Genomic DNA, 21,039 nt, shown 5'->3' on the forward strand with positions numbered 1-21,039 from the left:
ATATATATATATATAAAATGCTTTTGCTCAAAATGAATATGTATATATATATATATACATATATATATATATGTATATATAAAATCTCAGAGTTTATCAGAACTATTAATCTGAAAGTTGTCTACAAGTAGACAAAGCAGCCCCAAAGTCAATTCATGTTATCTGCCGCTCCAGGATATGAAGACTCAGAATATTCAATGCCAAGCATGGTCAGATCTTAAATTTAGACTAGCAAGGGACCTGCACTATCCAGAAGTATGGGTCAGAAATCATAGAGGCTTAGCCTAGAGGGAACATTCAGAGTCCTTGTGCAGCTCTTTCAAGCAAGGGAAACTTGTCTTTCTCCAATTTTCCCATTTGGGGAATCAGGAGATCCTCACATTTCTATTCCAGCCCTGCCTGCCGAGCAACTATTCCCTAAACTCTAATCATCCACCACCTTCTTTATGATCACCTCCTTTATGTTTTAAGGTAGAACGCTCATGTGCCTTAAAGTACATTTATATACACTGAACACTTATCCCCTAAGAAAGGCTACCGAGAGCTTTATAGTTACCAAAGTATATATTTGAGATCAGTTACAATAAAAATAATAAGATCATCAATACTGTATCAGAAAACAGAAATGAAGAAAAAGAAAAACCAAAACATTAAAAAACTTACAGCAACTGCACATAAAACTTAGTTCTGAGAAGCAAAGGCGAAGAGAAAGTTATACAACTATCACCTACCAGAAAAAAATTTAGTTCATCAGAAAAAAGATCAAGCTTCCCAAGTTAAAAAACAGCAAATTCTAAAAATTAGAAATTAAAAAAAGAAAATCAGCATTAAAAATCAAGCAGGATTTTTTTTTTTTTAATTCAAAAAAGGTTTTGAGAATCCTAAGAAATTATTATCCAATCATACAAAACTGCCAAAGCCGGAATGCTGGGTGGCTCAGTCGGTTAAGCGTCTGCCTCCGGCTCAGGTTCAGGTCACGATCCTCATTTCCTGGACTGAGTCCCACATCGAGCTCCTTGCTCAAGAGGGAGTCTGCTTCTCGCCCTCCCTGCCACTCCCCCTGCTGTGCGTGCTCTCTCTCTCTGACAAATAAATAAAATCTTAAAAAAAAAAATAAAAACAAAACAAAGCAAAAAAACCTGCCAAGGCTCTGAGGAGATAAAGAATCAGGCTGGTGTATATTGTCTATCTATCCAACACATCCTTTTATTGCAGGGCCAATGATCTTCCTGAATTTCCAAGAAGTATTAATACATTTGCTTCATATTCCATTCTCTGATACTTAAAAATTTCTAAAGAGATGCTTCATATATTTCAAAGCATTTATTTTAAAAATTAGGAGGTTTTCAAAAAAAAGGATAGACAATACAGAAAAAAGGTGGGTTTTATGGATGAGAATGAGAAATATACTGGAAACTTAGTATGAATATCAGAAAAGGAATTGATAGCAAACATACCTTGGAACAGCTCCCAAAACAATGAGATTGGCTTTCTGCTTGTTGTTTCCAATTACAGCATTTTTCATGTCTCTGAATTCAGGGGAAGAGAAAAGAGTAAAGTATGCTGAAACATGACAGAAAAATCAGTAATCAATTCATTCCACTTTATTATGCAACATCTTGTATTAGCAAACATAGAAGTCCGTGACAAAGTCAAATCCACCTGAGTACCAAAGAGAAGGAACAGAGACAGGTACTGGATGAGCCTGGGGGCTGTAAAACACCACAGTGTGGGAGTGCGGAAAGTGGGAGATACCCTAAGCACTTGTGAAAGACTTCCAATACAAAGCATGTTCTTCAGACAAGGCCCACACATTTTATCTGACCTTGTTTCAGGGATCATGACTTTGTTCCTTTCTTTCCTCTCTTTCTGAATTCTTTGAACTGAGTATTTCTTATGATTCTATTTTATCTCCTTTATTGCCTTATTAGCTGTGCCTCTTTGGGTTTTGTTTTATTATTTTTTAGCAGTTGTTTTGCAATTTATAATATGTATCTTTAACTTATCACGGTAGTCTTCACAGAACAGCATCTCATTTCATTTGTATTTTAAGAGTCTTGCAAGCATATACTTCCATTTCCCCATCAAGTCTTTGTGCTCCTACTGTCATACATATTTTATTTTTCAATTGGTTAGAAATAACAATATACTGTTACTATTTTTTACTTAAGCAGCCAATTACCTTTTTAAAGAGATTAAAGGAAGAAAAAATCTTTTATATTTCTCACATACTCACCAGTATTTTTCATTCTAGTATTATACTCAGATCTTCAACAGGGGTAAAACTTATGGAATAAGAAAAGTATCTCTATGAATGGCCAGTTGGTTCACAAACACTGATTGGTCCCAAAGGACAGGTGAAGAAAAAATATATGGCTCAAAATAAGCCTAGTACTACTAATAAAATGATTAATAAAAAATACTTACCCTAATTGGTCAGTAGTGCTATCTTAACAAAAAACACTAGAACACTATGTGATTCTATATAGCAGTGGTTCTCATAGTGGGGAAGAGAGCATTAAAGCCCCAGTGGGGCATTTCAGAAGTTTATAAGGGCATGTGGAAATATCTGGCCGTAGTTTTACTATTAGACAGAAAGCATTTTTGTACAGTTTAAAAAAAAAAACACGTTATTTTTCAGTACTGCATCTGGCCCTGTAAATAAAAAGGAAATTATACTTTTTATTAGAAGTTTTTTCATTTTGGGGGCGCCTGGGTGGCTCAGTGGGTTAAGCCGCTGCCTTCCGCTCAGGTCATGATCTCAGGGTCCTGGGATCGAGTCCCACATCGGGCTCTCTGCTCAGCAGGGAGCCTGCTTCCCTCTCTCTCTCTCTGCCTGCCTCTCCATCTACTTGTGATCTCTCTCTGTCAAATAAATAAATAAAATCTTAAAAAAAAAAAAAAAGAAAAGTTTTTTCATTTTGGAAAATCAGACCACCCAGCACAGAGGCCACTCCCAGTACTGGAATTATTGATACCAAACATTTACATATGGAAACATTAAAAAATACCTTTTTAAAAAGTTCTCCCTTATTAGCAATGAAGGCATCATATTATTTTTGGAGTTATATATGTGAGGAGTTATATTATTACAGATTTAATTTCAGAGTAGTATAGTGGTCATTAAATATTTACAGGGGGAGTCAGGTCTTTGTTAAGACCATCACTATAGAGCGTCAAAGTTCTTAGCTCACACATTTCTTTCATATCCCAAAATAAGTTCCCCTACATTCCCAACCCAGCATCTCTTTTGACTCTTAGGTGGCCATGGTCTAATGTATACCAGACATTTTTTTGCCAACTTTGAAACTTAGGATCCTAAAAAATTCTATAACTGGCAAACCATGATACTGTAGAAAAACAGTAGAAAACAGAAGGAGAAAAAGTTACTTTAAAAAATCAACTAAATGTTATAGTCAGTGTGTGTTTCCAATACCAACCAAATTCACTGGCATTAAAAACCCTGGTAATAATTATAATACCCTTTCTCCTTAATTACTTTCTTCAATTATGGCAGAAAAATACTGCTATGATGCAGTGATGCACTGAAAGCTGATTCTTGCCACAAGTTTCTGAATGGCATTTTCACAAGTTTTGAGACAAAGACTATTGGCCTAGTCTTCCAGTAGCTCAGTGGAGCTGAGGGTAGGTCTATTTTTTTCAGGGCCTCATTTAGTTCTCTCTATAAACTATCACTCAGATCTTCCATATGGTTCCTTCTTCGAATGTGTTCTGTCAATACTAATGTAGCACATCCATTTGTCTAGCAGCTATCTATTAAGAGTCTATTTTGTGCCAGGTGCCATTTTGGATGCTCTCTCTATTCTGGAGCTCCCAACAGCAACATTTCCCCCAGATTTCTCTCCATTTCTTCCTAAACTAAGCAGAAATGAAGTGTCCCCACATTACCTTATAAACACATTCCAAGTATCTGGAGCCATGCAAAAGTAAATGCTTTTATAGACAAAAACAAACAAAACCCCCTCCAAAACCAATTTTCCAGTTCTCTTAATAGTTTGCAAAGAAGACATGAAGGAGGCAATTCGTAGTTATAAAGTAAATGCAGACTGAAGAGAATTAATAAAATGGACCAATGTCTAAAGGAGGTAATTCTTGCTGTGACTCTAATAAATAAAATGTATCAATGCTACATAAGGAAGAAGAGATGTTAACACCCAGCAAATAAATTCTATTCAGTTGTTACTATAAAGGGATACTAGGAGATCATTCCTATGAAACAGTTACAACTAAAAGAGATCATATTTATCACATACACTCATCTTTAGCAGATCTAAATATGGTATAGGATTCAATTTCAGAGCCAGTCAGAATGGAGCTATTCTCTCTCTCTCTCTCTCTCTCATTTCCTTATCCTCTCCTCCTCATACTTTTCCCTGGCTACCTTTACTCATCTTTCAGGTCCGGCCTTAGATAATTTCACTTCCTCCAAGAAGCTTGCCCTGACAGCTACCAGGTCTGGGTCAGGTGTCCCAGTGGTGCTCTATGGTACTCTATCATAGCACACACATTACTTTGTTAGGATAGAAGTCTGTTTCCTCTTAAGAGGCAAGAAAGCCAGGCTGACCTGAAAATATCAGAGAACTTACTACTGATGGATCACAAAATGCACCATAAAGAAATCTACACTTTCGTAAAATACAAACTCAAAACTATCATCCAAGATGGGGTATAACAAAATTATGCAAAACTTATATATTGCTTTGAAATTTACAAAGCATTCCATTTCCATTATGGTATGTAATCTTCATCACAACCTTGAGTAATATTAACCCTAGTTTACCAATGAGGAAGTTAAGACTCAGATATGGGGCTTTTCTCAGAGTTCCACATTAAATGACAGAGCCAGTTTCAACTCATATCTTTTATGCCAAGTGTTTTTTCCATTACCTCCAATATGTCAGGCATTCAGAACAAACTGATCTAAAAGAAGTGAGCGAACATATTGCCTTTTTCCTCCCATGTTTCAATTCTACACTTTTACACAAAACGATAAAGCATTTCTAACTTTCAATTAAAGACATACTTTTCCCAGTAGATCAAAGGAATATATCCCATATCAACCAGCTTTTAATGTTTGAGGGGAAAAATGCCCTACTTATATACTCCTGAAATTCAACAGTTAAGGTTTGAGCTCAACAATGTGTTAGGTTCTATGAAGGATATAAAAGCCCACATAATGGGTTGCTTGAAGAGTTTACAATCTCCTTGAGGAGATAAAAATAACACTAGCAATGTAAGGCAATGCTATATTATAAATCGAGTGCTTATATGGCTGAGATAAGTAAATGACTAGACAAGCTTAACAGGTTTTAAAGCAATGGTAGAACTAAATGAACCTTAGGAAATGGCCAGGATTTGGACAGTGAATGGGAAGGGCAAATGGAAAAGCCATTCATAGAAGACTGGAATGAATTTCCAATACTAGAAATGAATACATCATGTTTCTGGGGCAGGACGAGGAGCCTGGGTTGAAAAGAATTGTCCCTTTAAGGTGGGAACATTTAGCAGAGCATAAAGAAAAGTGATGGGAAGAAGAGACAAACTAAAGGGGAAGAATAAAAGAGCAATCGTGCTTCCATCAGAAAAAGGATATGAAGGAAGCAGTGACTAAGCAAGATAAAATGAGTATCGGATGGATGGGAATGCAGAAAATATTAGAGTCAAGAGAGGCAATTAAATGGCTAATGCCCTTCCTCTGTGGTCCCAAGACTGCCCTGGGCTTAGGATTATCATAGCACTCACTAACCAAACCATAGTGGCCTATTTAGCAATCTAGTTCCTTCATTAGACTTCTGGATGCTCCAGAGCAGTGACTACATTATTCATTCTTACATACTCCCCTCACATTATAATCCTTGGGACAATGTAGGCACTCAAAAAATGTTTGTTGAAAGAATTATGAAATCCATCCAGGTATCTGGTTATGTGAGACTGACTAGGATGGCAGCCACAGGTATCACTAAGACAGAAGACATTCTGAGGAAGCAATTAATAAGACGATTTGATGGGTAAATGAAATGTGATATGATACATGTCTGGAGTGATTACTTCAAGTCTCACTTCCTGAAGGGAGAGAACACTAGGAAGCTTAGAAAATAAATCCCTTAACAAGACAAGGATCTATATTGATTTTGGACATAATGAATGATCTTTCAGGTAGGATAAAAATACCAGGTAGAAAAGCTTAGAAAGTAAGCCTTGGGGATATCCCGCTCTTTGAGGATGGGAAAAGCAGCCAATATTAAGAGGTGACAAAAGAGAAATTGCCACAGAACATTCTCAGCTAAAATCTAGCTAGAAACTTTCATTTATTTGTCCACTAATAAATGGACTCAACAGGCATCTATTTTACAGAGACTAATCTTTCTACTTCCTTTCTTTACACTAAAAGAGATTAATTTTCAGTGTGGAAGAAGTTCAAATATTAAACCAACATGTACAGTGGCTACCATAACTTATGTCTAAATGAGCATATTAGAATGGTGATCAAAACCAAAAGAGAAAGTTAAGGCACCTGAGGGCTAAGTTGTTTACGCATCTGACTCTTCATTTCAGCTCAGGTCATGATCTCAGGGTTGTGGGATCAAGCCCTGTGTCAGGCTTCACACTGGGCATGAAGTCTGCTTAAAATTCTCTCTCTCCCTTTCCCTTTGCCCCTCCACCCACTTCTCTCCCTCTCTTAAAAAAAAAGAAAAGAAAAGAAAAGAAAAATTAAAACCAAGATAGAAAGTAAACACTGCACTTTACAAGCAAAACAATAGGAAAATTTTTTTAAAGAACTGGGATCTAGACCTACTAGAGAAACAGTTTCAGTCAATCAGTCAAAACAGCATAATTTTTAAATGAAAATTTAATATCTAAAAACAGAAAATTATCTTTAAGGTCACAGAATGCTGGAACCACAAGCTAAAGATCATTTTGAACCAGTATTACTTTTCACTTACCTGAGGAAGCTCCTGTTTGGAATATTGTACATTCAATCCTTGGTCTAATTGATGTGAAGTAGCCAAAAAATACCCTGGATACTGAAAACTACAATCTGAGTATAAGGTTTAACCTATTTCTGAAAACTCGCTGGTCCTAAGACATCCATAAAATGAGGAGAAAATATACATTTGTGGATAGCTAGAATAAGGCAACATGGTAAACAACTTACAAAATTATCTGGACTTTAAAAATTACAAACATACTCACTGCTCTAAAATTAGGTATGCCTTTTTGGAGAATGTAACATTCAAACATCCAAGTATAATAAGCTTTCTGCTATCTAGCATGGTTAGGGAGTGAGATATGTTCTTATTCTAATTAAAGTTACCATTGCCACGTGTGAACTGCCAACTGTAAAAGAATTAGATAATGGTTATCTATTATCCAAACCGAAGCCATTTTTAAGATAAGGTTTTGATCCAGGAGGCATTGGAGAAATTTACACTTAACTTCCCATTTCAAGTCAACTGAGGCACGTATTATGCCCTACTACATCTATAATTTTAAAAGAACTGAGAATTGATGGTAATTTAGTTTTTTTTATAAACAATTTACCCTGTTGTGTAGATTTTTGGAATGTACATAGTGTTAGATACAGTTCTACTTTGTATAAATACTAACAAGCTCAGAAATCAGAATTCTATTTAAATCTTTGTTTTATCAATGTGTGATTACAAATCACCTTATATTTTCCAAAAATGACAAGTACAATGTAGGAACTGCATTAAAATAAATGCCAAAATATTTTAGAGCATATTAATATTTTTAATACATGTAATCATTCCAAAGAACATAAAAAATGTTACAATATGGCAGCATACAGTTAAATGTTCTACAAATATGACAAGATAGATATAGATATACACACACTCGTATCCATACAAATATACAGCTGTTCTTGATGTTTGAAGTTAATACCACATACAAACAGCTTATCTATCTGTGCATAAAACTATGTCAATCTGATCTAATAATTTTTGGAAAAACTTGCCACCTTTTTAAACAGACTGAATTGTCTCAGAATACACAGGTTTAAACAAGACTCAGAGTTACTTCATTTCATTTGGGATATGGTCATCTTTATTTATGTTTATCTGTAACACTTTTAAAAGTAACCAATAGGATTATTTCTTTTGAATTATTCTAAAAATTACCCTTTAATTTAAAATTTCTCAAAACCCAAAGCTTTCATTTTATGAAAGCTCATATTTTTAGTTCATGCAAGAAAAATGGAATCTGTCTATATTCTACTACCAAAATAAACTTACATCATCGGTACATTAAAATACTTCAGAAAATAATTTTTAGAAGTGGATACTTGGTGAAAATCCCCCAACAATTCTAAAGTACCCTCAATAGCCTGGCTGAGTTTACCAAGAGATCCAGTCTAGTTTCCTAGTTCTATTCCACTTGGAAACTACAAAGCCAGCCATATTAACTTGTATCATCTTTTGCCCTTCAACACAGAGCCACATAGGGATATCTGCTGATCTTTTCCTGGAGAATCACTAATGTAAAAACCAGATCAGGTGCTTTAATTTATTAAATATGTTTAAAAAACAAAACAACACAGTATTAAGCAGCTTGGACTTGGACCTTCTTAACTAGAAGGTTTAACAGGATTGAGCTAATACACTAGTAACTTCACAAAAAAATATCCTGTAACTGTCTAAGATAATATACAGATCTCCATGCTAGAGGAAGCTCAGAATTGCAATGCAGTGTAGTTTATTTGATATAGCTACTCTGTTTCAGTTGCAAAGGCTATAATTTATAACCTACACAATGGACCTATCTTACTCCTACCTAATGATTTTTAATTTGAAACTTTGCTCTTTTAGGATCCGATTCTGTTGTTCAAACCTTTGATACAACAGGATCATTTAAATTTATACCAAATAATGTACTAACAAAACAGTTATTTCTAAAGAACTCCTCATTCTTCAACAATTAAAATTAAGCACTTCTGTTGCTTAACAGTATTTTTCAGTAAGGGCACATTCACTTACATAAAATTGTCCTTTATGACATGGGTTAGCTACAAAGAAGTTCCCTATATGTATGGGTAGGGCTATGGCTCTACCACGCTGAGTAGACTACAGATCATGATGAGAAGTCCTTACTTGCCTTTAATTTCTTCAATTTTGTTTTTCCTGCTGGTATGTTTTATATGTTCACAATCCTTATTAAGCAAAATCAAGATTATAGTTAGAAAAAATGATAAAGTTCTGTTGTTTCATAGCTAAAGCTAGTTGTCAATTTTTAAATGTCTTTCCAATTGGATATTCTGGACTCAAAGCTGATTACTTCGGGGCGCCTGGGTGGCTCAGTGGGTTAAAGCCTCTGCTTTCGGCTCAGGTCATGATTCCAGGGTCCTGGGATCGAGCCCCGCATCGGGCTCTCTGCTCAGCAGGGAACCTGCTTCCTCTGCTCTCTCTCTGCCTGCCTCTCTGCCTACTTGTGATCTCTGTCTGTCAAATAAATAAATAAAATCTTTAAAAAAAAAAAAAAGCTGATTACTTCAACTTCTATCTTCTCCCTCAAAGTTAGTAGGGTACCTTTGGTTGTTTATACTCTGTGGCTACTTCGCTTCTACCTACCTATTTTGGTCTAGTAATGGTCTTTGTAGGACTCAATGGTGTCTGTGTAACGCATATAAAAGAGGAAAAACTGGTCAACTCTCTTATCCTAAACCTCATTTTGGCTCCTCCTTTCCACTATCAATACTGTAGTATTCTAGTACTACACAAGGTTACCTGAGAATGAAATGTTAAAAATATAGTTCATTTTTTATTATCTTGACTATGTACAATTAATTTTCAGACAGTGACAATGTTTAGGAAAATAATAAGTCAGAAAGAATAAATTTTTCTCTCTGGGGAAAAGGGCACTTTATCAAATCAAACTATACATATCTATATAAGGCTAGCTCTATTCTGACATAAAGTAAAAAGATTTGGGGTGATCTGTACCTTTCCGACTTTAAACAGATTTTACTATTTTAAGTAGCAATCATATTTATATGTTACCACTTGGATTCTCATCTGAATCAAGAATTCTGGCCCCCTTCCCTCATCTCCATCAGTTTAAATTGTTTCCATTTGATATTTTTTGTTTTTCTTTCTCTTCTTTGAAAAGAATCATCTCATTTTTGAAGTTGTTTTAAACTAGGATCAATAATGATTAAGCAATTCAGTGCCAATTTGTGGCTATCAACATACCAGGCACTGAATTTTTATATTTTTGACTTAATTCTTACAACCTGGCAAGATGGGCATATTACTTCCCCGTTAGAAATGATGAAGCTGAGGCTCACAGATATTAAGTAACTTGCCCCAGCACACAGCTAGGAAAGGCCTCCAGCAGGAAATGTCAGAACCAATAATTCAACCTCTTGTCCAACTCCAAAGCCCATACTCTTTGTATTCCACCACCCCTACACAAAAATCTTGCTAATCTGTCTCAGCTAACAGTTTAGTGTCCTAGACTTGATACTTTTTATAGAGGTGCTAAAGGCCATCCAACTTCACCTTAGCTGGTTTGTTATAATACACTCTTTCTGCTGTTTTTTATGCCTTATTTATCAACTTTCTTTGGGAAATGAGAAATTTCACAAAGTGACAAGTAACACCTGAATCAGCTACTCATTTCTGATACAAGAAAAAAGACTTTCACACAGAAACCTTGATAAAATTAGCTTCTCTCCTAAACCACTCTAGCAATCATAATAAAAATAAAGATACAACATCATCTCTATCATTCATGGAACACTTAATGGGTCTAAATTAAGCTACTTATTGAGCTAAACTACTTATTGAACAATCCTAAATGATATCAAGGATTACTAACATACAAAACTGTCTGGGTGTGTGTGGGGGGGTGTCTGTCTAAGGAGAAGTGTTAATTAAAACTATCCCCACAGCCTAAGCTCTATGTGTAGGTACAACCCAAGCTGATCTAACGATGAATTTAATATCATTTTTTCTGGTAATAATCAAACTAGTCTACAAAGGGGCTGATTAAATCATCACAAAGTCTCCTAGTGAAGGGGACAAAGGCAAAGTCAACACAATGAGAAAACAAGAACTATAATCTCCTGTTTCTGTACTGAGAAAATGTGAAGTAAGGCATCAAGTATGCCAGGCGGGTCTACATCCAGCTCCTCACCTTCTTTTCCAGCTCAATTTGAATAGTCAAACAGCCTTACTCACTTTTATCTTGCCTCCAACCCTACAAAATCCACATCCCCAAGACATGTCCTACACAATGTGCTTGGGGGGGGGGGTGCTGGGGGAGTGGTTTGAATAAGAATTAGAATCTGTAGATACTTCTATAAATAAAGCATCCTCACCTTGCCATGACTGAGCAAAAGTTAAACTGGAAAGTACTATTTGGCTGATGACACTAACAGGGTAAGAGAAGAATGAAAGGACTCATGTGTGCCAATGCTATACCAAACATCCTGACCCTTTTTTGTTTCCTCCTTCACCTGGACACAGTTCGAGCCTGTGGGTGCTCTATGTTTGCCAACCCGAAGAGGAGAGTCTTAGGCTAGACCTTATCCTGTAAAGTCATGTGTCAAGAGCATGATAATCTGCTCTTAGGATAGAGAATTCATCTTTCAATCACCTGCAATCTTACCACACTTATCTGACTTAAGTTTTTAAAGGTATTATCACCTCAGATATCTTGCTTAAAAACATTTCCTCTCATTAAACACCAGTGAATTTTGCAGAAAAAAATGGGTATTCAAGTTTTCAAGAATTTAAATTTCCAATAACTACTTTCTAAATTCTGAGATTTAAAACATCAGTAGGAGATTTAAGCCTTATAGCCAGTGAGTTAACCAAAAACAAAACAAAAAAACCCTACTGACATACTATTCTCCCATCCCTTTCAAATTATAAAAGATAGTCAATTTTATTCCCTTGCTTTTGTTGGATATAAAAGTCACAAAAGCATTCTCCAAAAACATGTTTTAAAATGGTAAAACAAGTGTTCTACAAAAAAGTAAGTGAACCATGTCAGTGAATAAGTATCAGACAACTCTTTACAGTACAAAATTAAAGTCATGAATGTCAGGGTCTTTCTAAAACAGAAGAAAAAAATTTTAATCCTGCATTTTCAGAATTGTAATATTTGGCAAATTCAAACACAAAAACAAACAAGACTAAAAAAAACCAAAACAAAACAAAAAAAGACTTTTGATAGACTCTTAAATACATACTACTTACATGACACCTTGAAGAACTTTCTGGGGATCAGGGTCAAATAGCCTGTCAACATAGTGGCGACTGCTAGCTGTTACTTCCTAGAAAGTGGGGGGGGAAAAATTATGACATCTGAAGCCACGCAAATCACAAATTCACAGCATCACCCACAACATCAAGTAGCTATTTAATCTAATTTAAGGCAGATGCATTAGAATGTCTACAAAATACTTACTGTATTAAATCATTCTGAGAGAAGCTTGTGACAAGATAAATAATAAGATGGGGAAGAAAGAAAATAGCTTGTTCTCGCTAAAACCATAACTAGACAGTGGGATCTTTGTGGTGAGCCTTGCAAGCTTTGCCAACAGAAGAACTGGGTATAAGTGTTAAGAAGCAGGGTAAGTTTCTTAATCAACTGTTGGATGTCACCTTCATATGAACAATAGATAGGTATGTTGCTTCTGCTTAGTACCCACTAAAGGGAGAGAGAATCTGGTTCTCAGAAAGGAAAAAAGGGGAAGCACTTCATAAAAAGTCCAAGAGGGGCAGTCCACGTGCAAAAGGAAGACTTTCAGACTGATGGAGAGAAGCTACACTGATAGGAAGCAGACATATGTAAACATAAAAACGAGTGGTCACACTTTCTGTGAGGGAAAAGCAATTAAGAATTAGAGGGATTTAGGGGTGTCCAGGTTAAGTCTGCTTCTTGATTTCGGCTCAGGTCATGATCTCAAGGTCCTGGGACTAAGTATACCGCACTCCATGCTCAGGAAGGAGTCTGCTTGAGACTCCTCCTCTCCCCCCTCAAATAAATAAATCTTTAAAAAGAGAGAGAGAGAGAGATTTATCAAGTCCAACAGAGCTGTCTAGTCTGAAGTGGCTGAGGCCACATAGATGGGGGAGAGTTAGAACTTTCAAAAAGCAAAGGGAGACACCTCCTTTTATTTGTATTGTGGAGTTTCCTCTATTATGTTATTTTTTATAATACTTATTTGGGGGTAATATTTTTTATATTTAATTTTCATTGCTTTTTTAAAAAAAATTTTCTTTTAGTAAGTGATCTCTACCCCCAAAGTGGGGCTCAAACTCATAACCCTGAAGCCAAGTCACATGCTCTACCAACTAAACCAGCAAGGCACCACATTTTTTAAAACAAAGAACATATGTTCAAGAACCAGAGAAAAAGAATTTTCGTCCCTTCTGTTTCTTTCTGATGCCTGCTGAAGTTATCTCATGTACTTCCACCCATCTGCAATGAATTAGCATTGAGAGGAAGAAATACTGTTCCAGTTTACCCAGAACCCCTGATCAGAAATAGTTAACTCACAAGACACAGTGCCAGCTTAAACTTCTGAGTCACCAAAAGTATCTCTGGAGAAAAAGTACATAAACTCTAATTTTCTGATAGTAGAATTAATTCAAAATCAAAATACCTTTTTCTATTATGAGCTTGCTACCAAAATATCCTCATAGGCAACCCAAACACCTACTTTTAGTATGCACTCCATTTATAAAAAAACGAACAGGGGCAGCAAACAAGCAAAACTGATAGAAATACTTGTGTCCAACAGGATACCATTAAAGTACCTGATAATAGGATTTGGTTTACTCAAAATAACGGAACCATAGAGTTAAGAAGGATTCTTAATAAGTATTTGTCCCAATCCCTAGGGCACCTGGGTGGCTCAGTCTGTTGAGCTCAGTCTTTGACTCAGGTCATGATCCTAGCGTTCTAGAATTGAGGCCAGTACCAGGCTCCCTGATCAGCAGGGAGTCTGCTTCTCCCTTTCCTTCTACCCCTTTGCCTGCTTGTACGTGCTCTCTCACTCTCTCTCTCTCAAATAAGTAAAATCTTTTTTAAAAAGTTTCATAATTTAAGAAAAAAAGTATTTTAACCCACTCCCTTAGTTAACAAATGAGGGATGCATCTTTACCCTGATGCCAGATTATCAAAGTTTAAGTAGGGATGCAAACAACTGTACAATCCATCAAGAAATAATATATCAAGAGCAAAATCCAGAGTAAAACTGAAAACAGTATCCCTATAATAACAAACAGATGAGTTTCATCACTCCATTTGAATACATGGAAGTGTACACATAGTACATTCTTCTGAGTACCTTAGACCCTTCTACCTAGGGACTGATCTTGGATTTTACTGTTCCTCTTCACACACTCTCTCACAGCTCTGCATCTCTTGCCAAAAGACACTTGGGTTTGAGACCTGTATCTTAAACAACCTAAGTTTTGCCCATTAACAGCAACTCTCTTTACTGCTCTGTAGCTCGTTCATTCAATTTTACAAGCACTGAGTACCTACTATATGCAAGGCAGTGTGGAAGACATTAAAGATTTTTAAATGAGTAAGGCATGGTCCCTGTCCTCAATAATTCATTTGCTATTGTAGTTATATTTACATGTTTATGTTTCCTACTAGAATACAAAACGAAGTATACATACTTCTGTTTTGGACTCCTTAGAGGAGTTAGTTTTGGAAAACAAATAAGAGTGCACAAGACTAGACAAGGAAAAGTGAATGTCCCAATCACAGCCAAAGCCCATAGCCCATAGCCCATGTGAAGCCATCACACATATACCATCAGCAAATATATACCAGTTGCTAGCACTGAGAAAGAAGGGAAGGGCAGAGGCCACCAAGAATATATAACACAAAAGGCTAACCAATAGGTGGCCCATAACTGGAGTACAGATTGTCTTTTGGTCAAAGTTCTAAGCTAGGTGCCAAAGAATATACAAAATGATATTATGGCAGAACTTTGCATTTAAGGAGTTTACAATCTGTAAGAGGATCAAGTCATGTACATACACACACATACAAAACAACCCTCTGAGCTGCCTAGGTAGCAGCAAGCTTAGGGGATATAGTCACTTATTCAATTTTACTCTACACTTTTGCCTAACATAAATCATTCTTTGTCTGTATGGGACAATTCTCGTATTTTACTGCTTCCCTTTGTAGATCACATCCCCTCTCAGCCCTCATCTCTCTTTTTTTAAAAGGCAACCTGGAGATGTAAGAATATGAGACAGAAGGCAAATGGTATAGATATTAAACTGGTCAGGGAAAGCTTCTCTAAGATGGTGACATTTGAGCAAAGACCTGAAAAAGATGAAGGAGGAAGTCATGCAGCCACCTGGGGACAAAGCTTTTTAGGCGAAGAGAACACCAAATGCAAAGGCTTGGAAATGGGAAGTGTCTGCTGTGATCAAAGACAGGGGCCATTATAGTTGGTGCAGAATGAATGAAGGAGAAAGCTACAGAAGATAAGATCAGAGAAGAAGGGCCAGATGCTAAAGAGCTATATTGTCTAATATGATAGCCACTGGCCTCATGTGGCTATTGGGCATTTGAAATGTGGATAAGAATTGAATTTTAAAATTTTTTAACTTTAATTAATATTTTAAATTTAGAAAAACTAATAATGGATTAGTTGTTAGGAAACCTTTAAGAATGTTTAGAATTACTTGGGTATGTAAATCTGCTTGATCAATTGTAAATTTTATGAAACCTAAATGCCAAACAAGTATTTCCAATCAAAATCTGACATCCAAACTGTATAAAATACACACCAGATTTTGAAGACTTATTATAAAAAATAAAATAATTCAATTAATAATTTTTTTAAAGATTTTTAAATTTATTTATTTGACAGACAGAGATCACAAGTAGGCAGAGAGGCAGGCAGAGAGAGAGGAGGAAGCAGGCTCTCTGCTGAGCAGAGAGCCCGATGCGGGGCTCGATCCCAGGACCCTGGGATCATGACCCAAGCCGAAGGCAGCGGCTTTAACCCACTGAGCCACCCAGGCGCCCCCAATTAATAATTCTTATATTGATTACTGTAGAAATAACATTTCAATACATTGGTTTAAATTAGATACATTAAAATTAATTTCATGTTTTCTTTTTACATTCACAGCATGACTGCTAGAAAATTTAAAATTACATGTATAGCTTGTATTATTTTTCCACTGGACAGGGCTGGCATAGAACCTTGTTAGTCACTGTAAGGATTTTGCTTTTTATGGTTCGAGTTGGGAAGCCATTACAGTTTTGGGAAAAGAGAGACATGAACTGACTTGTTTTAAAAGGATCACTCTGGTTACAACCTTAGAACAGACAAACATGTGGAGGGGCTAGAGGACAAAAGCAGAGAGACTAGGTAGGAGGCTGTTTCAGTATCAGAAATGTGGTCATTTCAGAGAAATGATGGTAGTCTGGACTAGGACAAGAGCTTTGAAGGTAATACAATTCATTGATTCCATATAAATGCTGGAAGTTGAAATGACTGTCAAACTGGATATGCTGTCACAATATATGTGGGGTGTGAAAAAAGAGAGGAGCCAAGGATAACACTTAAGGTTTTTGCCTGAGTATCTAGAAATGAGATGAGGAAGACTCTGAATGATACAGGTTTGAGTGAGAAGATCAAAAATGCAGTTTTGAACATGTTAGGTTTGAGAATTTTATTAGCCATCCAAGTGAGAACGTCAAGTTGGCAGTTGGATACATGAATCTGGAGTTTAGGAGACAGTTGTGGGTTAGATATACAAATCAGGGAATTGTCAGCATGTGAATGGGATGAGTTCACTAAGGGAGTTCCCTTTACCATGGATAAAGCAGGCCAAAAGACTGAACACTTGGATTAAGCAGAATAACAAGAAGCCAAATGATAGACTGTTTCAAGGAGAAAGTAATCAAATATGCCAAATATTAATAAAGTATAGCATAAGATGATGACTAGAGCCTGATACAGAAATACGGAGGTCATCAGCAACCTTGATAACAACAGTATGGGCAGAGTGGTGAAGCCAATGCCTGCTTGAAGAGGATCGCAGAGAGAACGGGAAAAGAGGAATTAGAGAAAGTTAGACAACTCTTGCAAGGAATTTCATTTTGGAAAGGAGAATGAAGGAACAGAGTAGTACCTAGAGGGAGAAGTGGAGTGCTCGCTTCGGCAGCACATACACTAAAATTGGAGGGAGAAGTGGAGTCAGGAGAGCATTTTTTTAAAAGATGCAATAAATTAGAGCATACTTACTTACTGATGGAAATTTTTTTAACAGAGAAAAAACATGCTGCATTGGGGTAGGGGGGAACTTTTGGAACAATGTTCATGAATAACTGAGAGGGAATGGAACTTATTGGGCAAGCAGAACATGGAAAGTACAATAACCAGAGAGAATTAAGTAGATGGATATGGCAGTAAGGACTTGTGGATACTGTCTGTGGTTACTCCTATTTTTACAGAGTAAAAAATGGTGAGGATGGGTGGAGAGGTGGGTGGTTTGAAGAAAGGAGAAAGACAACAACACTGAATGGGCCAAGAAAATGTACCAGGACTGCCAGACAGCACTAGCCTTCTTGAAGTTTACTGTTATGAATTTAAAGTATGACCAGTCAGCATGGCTGTGTTTTTCCTCATCAACATTAAACTGTAAAAGTAGGCATGAAAAAGAGAGTTTGATTTAACCACAGTTGGAATTTCATCACATAAGGATGACAAAGCTAGGGGAAGGGGTCAGCTCAGTTGAGTGTATATGCAGTTGTAATTTAATGATGGAGCTATTAAAGGCCAGTGGAAAAAATGGTAGGATTAATAGACTGCAGATAACAGATGGAGTGCAGAAGGATTGTTGCTATTGGGCAGTAGAAGCAGTGGCTTGGAAGGACAGAAGGTGGTGGGCAGGATATTTGAATTTGAGATTATGGAGGAACTTTAGTTATTGGTAAGGCCAAGGTCTAGGAAATGACCATGGGAACAAGTACCTCAAGGCAGGATGGAGAATATGATCATCAAGGAAGGCTATAGTTTAAGAAAAATTATCGGGGTGCCTGGGTGGCTCAGTTGGTTAAACATCTACCTTTGACTCAGGTCATGATCCCAGGGTCCTGGAATCGAGCCCCGCGTCATCCGGCTCCCTGCTCAGTAAGGAGTCTGCTTTTCCCTTTCCCTCTGCCTGCCACTCCCCCTGCTTGTGTGTGCTCTCTTTCTCTCTCTCTGACAAGTAAATAAATAAAAATCTTTAAAAAAAGAAAAACTGACTACATAGGCAATGAAATTTCCATAAATTATCATGCAAGTAGTGCTAGAAAAAAGTGACCATAAGCTAGCAGCTAAAATCTCAAAGAAATGAAGAAAAATGAACCAGGGGGTCTGCAGATGCACAACAAGATAGAATCTGATAAAATATAGAGCAGGAGTGTTTAGAGAAAAGGGAAAGAAAGGTGTCTGAAAAAAGCAATGACAAGCAAGTCTTTATCTCCATCTCTAGGGACAGAAGGGTTATGAGATAGAAGGAAAAAGAGCCAGCTGAGAAGTTTACAAAAGACCTGGGAAAAAGTTCCATCAGGGAAAAATCCCAGTTCAGTCTGAACAAAAAAGATGAAGGAAATGTTCAGAGAAGAGGCAGGAAAAAGGCAAGGGATCTGGACAGAAAAGCAGAAAGACAGTTAAATGCACATGAGGAATGACCCTAGAGCCCTGAGCTTCTTGTGGTAGTTAATGTAAACAGATACAAAGAGCTTAATCCTGACGACCTCAAGGGAAAGAGTTGGAGTGTGTGGGGAAGGTAGGGGTAGAAAGAACTTCAGGGCTCTTCATTCTTGCCAACAACAATGTAGGAAGGAACAGTTTGATCTGGGCACTTCTCATTTACTCCAGAAATATGAGAAGCACTGGGATTCCTCCTTCCAACCTGCTCATAGAGACAAAAAGGTTAGGAGGGTTTCTGATGCTCTGTCCTTTCAAGATGTGGCTTCACCTTCACTTCAAAACACCTATGCCCTTTTATGCGGCACCTGGGTGGTTCAGTCGGTTAAGTGTCCAACTCTTGATCTGAGCTCAGATCTTCATCTCAGGATGGTGAGTTCAAGCTCCACATCGGGTTCTGCACTAGTCATGGAGCCTACTTAAAACAACAATAAAAAAACACCAATGCCCTTTTAAATTGTTTTCTGTAGCTTCCATTAACTATACACATGGTGATTCTTCCATCCTTCCAACTGACTAAATGTGCCAAGCAGCCAGCTAAAGCTCAAGGTATAGTCTGTGCCCATAAAGGAGAGCAAAGCTAGCGAAGGTCAGACTGTGACCTCTGCCTTTTGGTACAAGGCTTCAAACAAATGACCTAGCAAGCCCTTAAAACCTGGATCTGAACTCATTTTGCACATTCAAAGCTGTAATAAAACCACCACAAATGTGTATATTAAAAATCTGTGATGTTTACACTTCCTAGCACCCCCTGAAATTATATTAGATGAAAACATATATGGATCCCTTTCACAAAAAGTTTGTAGATACCAAATTTGTGAATTAGAGTTAATTCTAAGAAGAGTTGAATCCACTGTGTATACAAACAGGTACTGATCACTCTAAAAAGAGAATCCTGAAGCAAATTTCTTCTTGCAGGAAAACAAAAACAGAAACAGGTAATGGGTTACATTCCATTATGGAGAATTATTAATGGAAGCACTTTCCCTTTTATTATGGTTAGGCAACTTCTAAATGGCCCCCAGTGATACCTACCTCCTGGTACTTGATTCTAATGACAGAATGCAGCGGAAGTAACAGGATGTCACTTCAGTTTGCTATGTGTGTGTGAAAAGCCAGATGCCATGCTGTGCTATGGAGAGGCTCATGCAGAATGGAACTGTGGAAGGCCTCCGGCCAAGAGCCAGCAAGGAACTGAAGCCCTTAGTCCAACAGCCCACATGGAACTAAATCCTGCCAATGATCATGTAAGTGAACTTGGAAATAGAGTCTCCCTCAACTGACCTTTCAAGTAAAACATGGCTCGGGCTAGATGTATGTGGGTGGCTCAGTTGGTTAAGCGGCCTACACTGGATTTTGGCTGAGGTCATGACCCTGGGGTCCTAGGATGGAGTCTGCCTGAAGGTTCTCTCTCTCTCCCTCTCCCTCTGCCCTCCCCTCCATTCATGGTCTCCTTCTCTCAAATAAATCTTAAAAAACAAAAAACAAACAAAAAAATCCCACAGAAATAAGAACAAAAACAAAAACAAAAAAACATGGCTCCTGTTAACACCCTGACTACAACCTCTCAAGAAACTTTGGGGCAGAGGTACCAGCTAAGCCACACCTGAATTCCCGACCTACAGAAACTGTGAGATAATAAACATGTTTTAAGCAGCTAAGTTTCAGAGTAATTTGTTACATAACAATATTACAGATAATGGGGCACCTTAGGTGGCTCAGCTGTTAAGTGTCTACCTTTGGCTTGGGTCATAGTCCCAGGGTCCTGGGATCGAGCCCCACATGGGGCCCCCTGCTTGTGGAAAGCCTGCTTCTCCCTCTCCCACTCCGCCTGCTTGTGTTCCCTCTCTTGCTGCATCTCTCTCTGTCAAATAAATAAATAACATAACAAAAAAATAAAAAATAAAAACAATATTATAGATAACAATACAACTTCAAATTTATCATCAAAGTAGGATAATTTTAAAGAGGGAAAGAGGGCGTTATTAATCATTAGCACAAAGTAATACACATAAATGAAAAGTGCTACAAACAAATCAGGTTGTATGATCATCCTACCTTCAATTCTTCAGTAGTAAAGAAGAGGAAAAAAGTTAGAGCTCAAAAAACTGGTCAGACATCCTGAAAAGGTAAACTAAAACAATCTTTGAATACCCTTTTGAATAAGCTATCCATGACTGGGGTGAATTAAAACCCTGCCTTTTAGGAGGAGGATCCAAGATGGCAGATTTTAGGAAGAAGGAGAATTGCAACCATTTGCACACACCTATACCAGCCAGGGAGTCTGGGGGACACTCCAACCACCC

The 21,039-nt window shown here is 37.2% G+C and overlaps 1 protein-coding gene across 4 annotated transcripts in view; it reads right to left on the bottom strand.

The window, feature by feature from the left end:
• The window catches only part of ARMC8 (armadillo repeat containing 8), a 108,225-nt gene that overhangs the window by 64,995 nt on the left and 22,191 nt on the right, over positions 1-21,039 (bottom strand). For 2 of the 4 annotated variants that reach the window (XM_032869608.1, XM_032869610.1), the window contains exons 2-3: positions 12,243-12,319; positions 1,458-1,529 (exon numbers count right to left, since the gene is read on the bottom strand). In XM_032869608.1, coding sequence (XP_032725499.1) covers positions 1,458-1,529; positions 12,243-12,319 — 149 coding nt within the window. Of the gene's footprint in view, positions 1-1,457; positions 1,534-12,242; positions 12,320-21,039 lie in introns of those variants that run through there. The other 2 variants (XM_032869609.1, XM_032869611.1) reach the window with 2 other exon arrangements.

Source organism: Lontra canadensis, unplaced genomic scaffold, assembly GCF_010015895.1.
Source record: "Lontra canadensis isolate GAN:19392208 unplaced genomic scaffold, GSC_riverotter_1.0 scaffold38, whole genome shotgun sequence".
Taxonomy (NCBI): Eukaryota; Metazoa; Chordata; class Mammalia; order Carnivora; family Mustelidae; genus Lontra; species Lontra canadensis.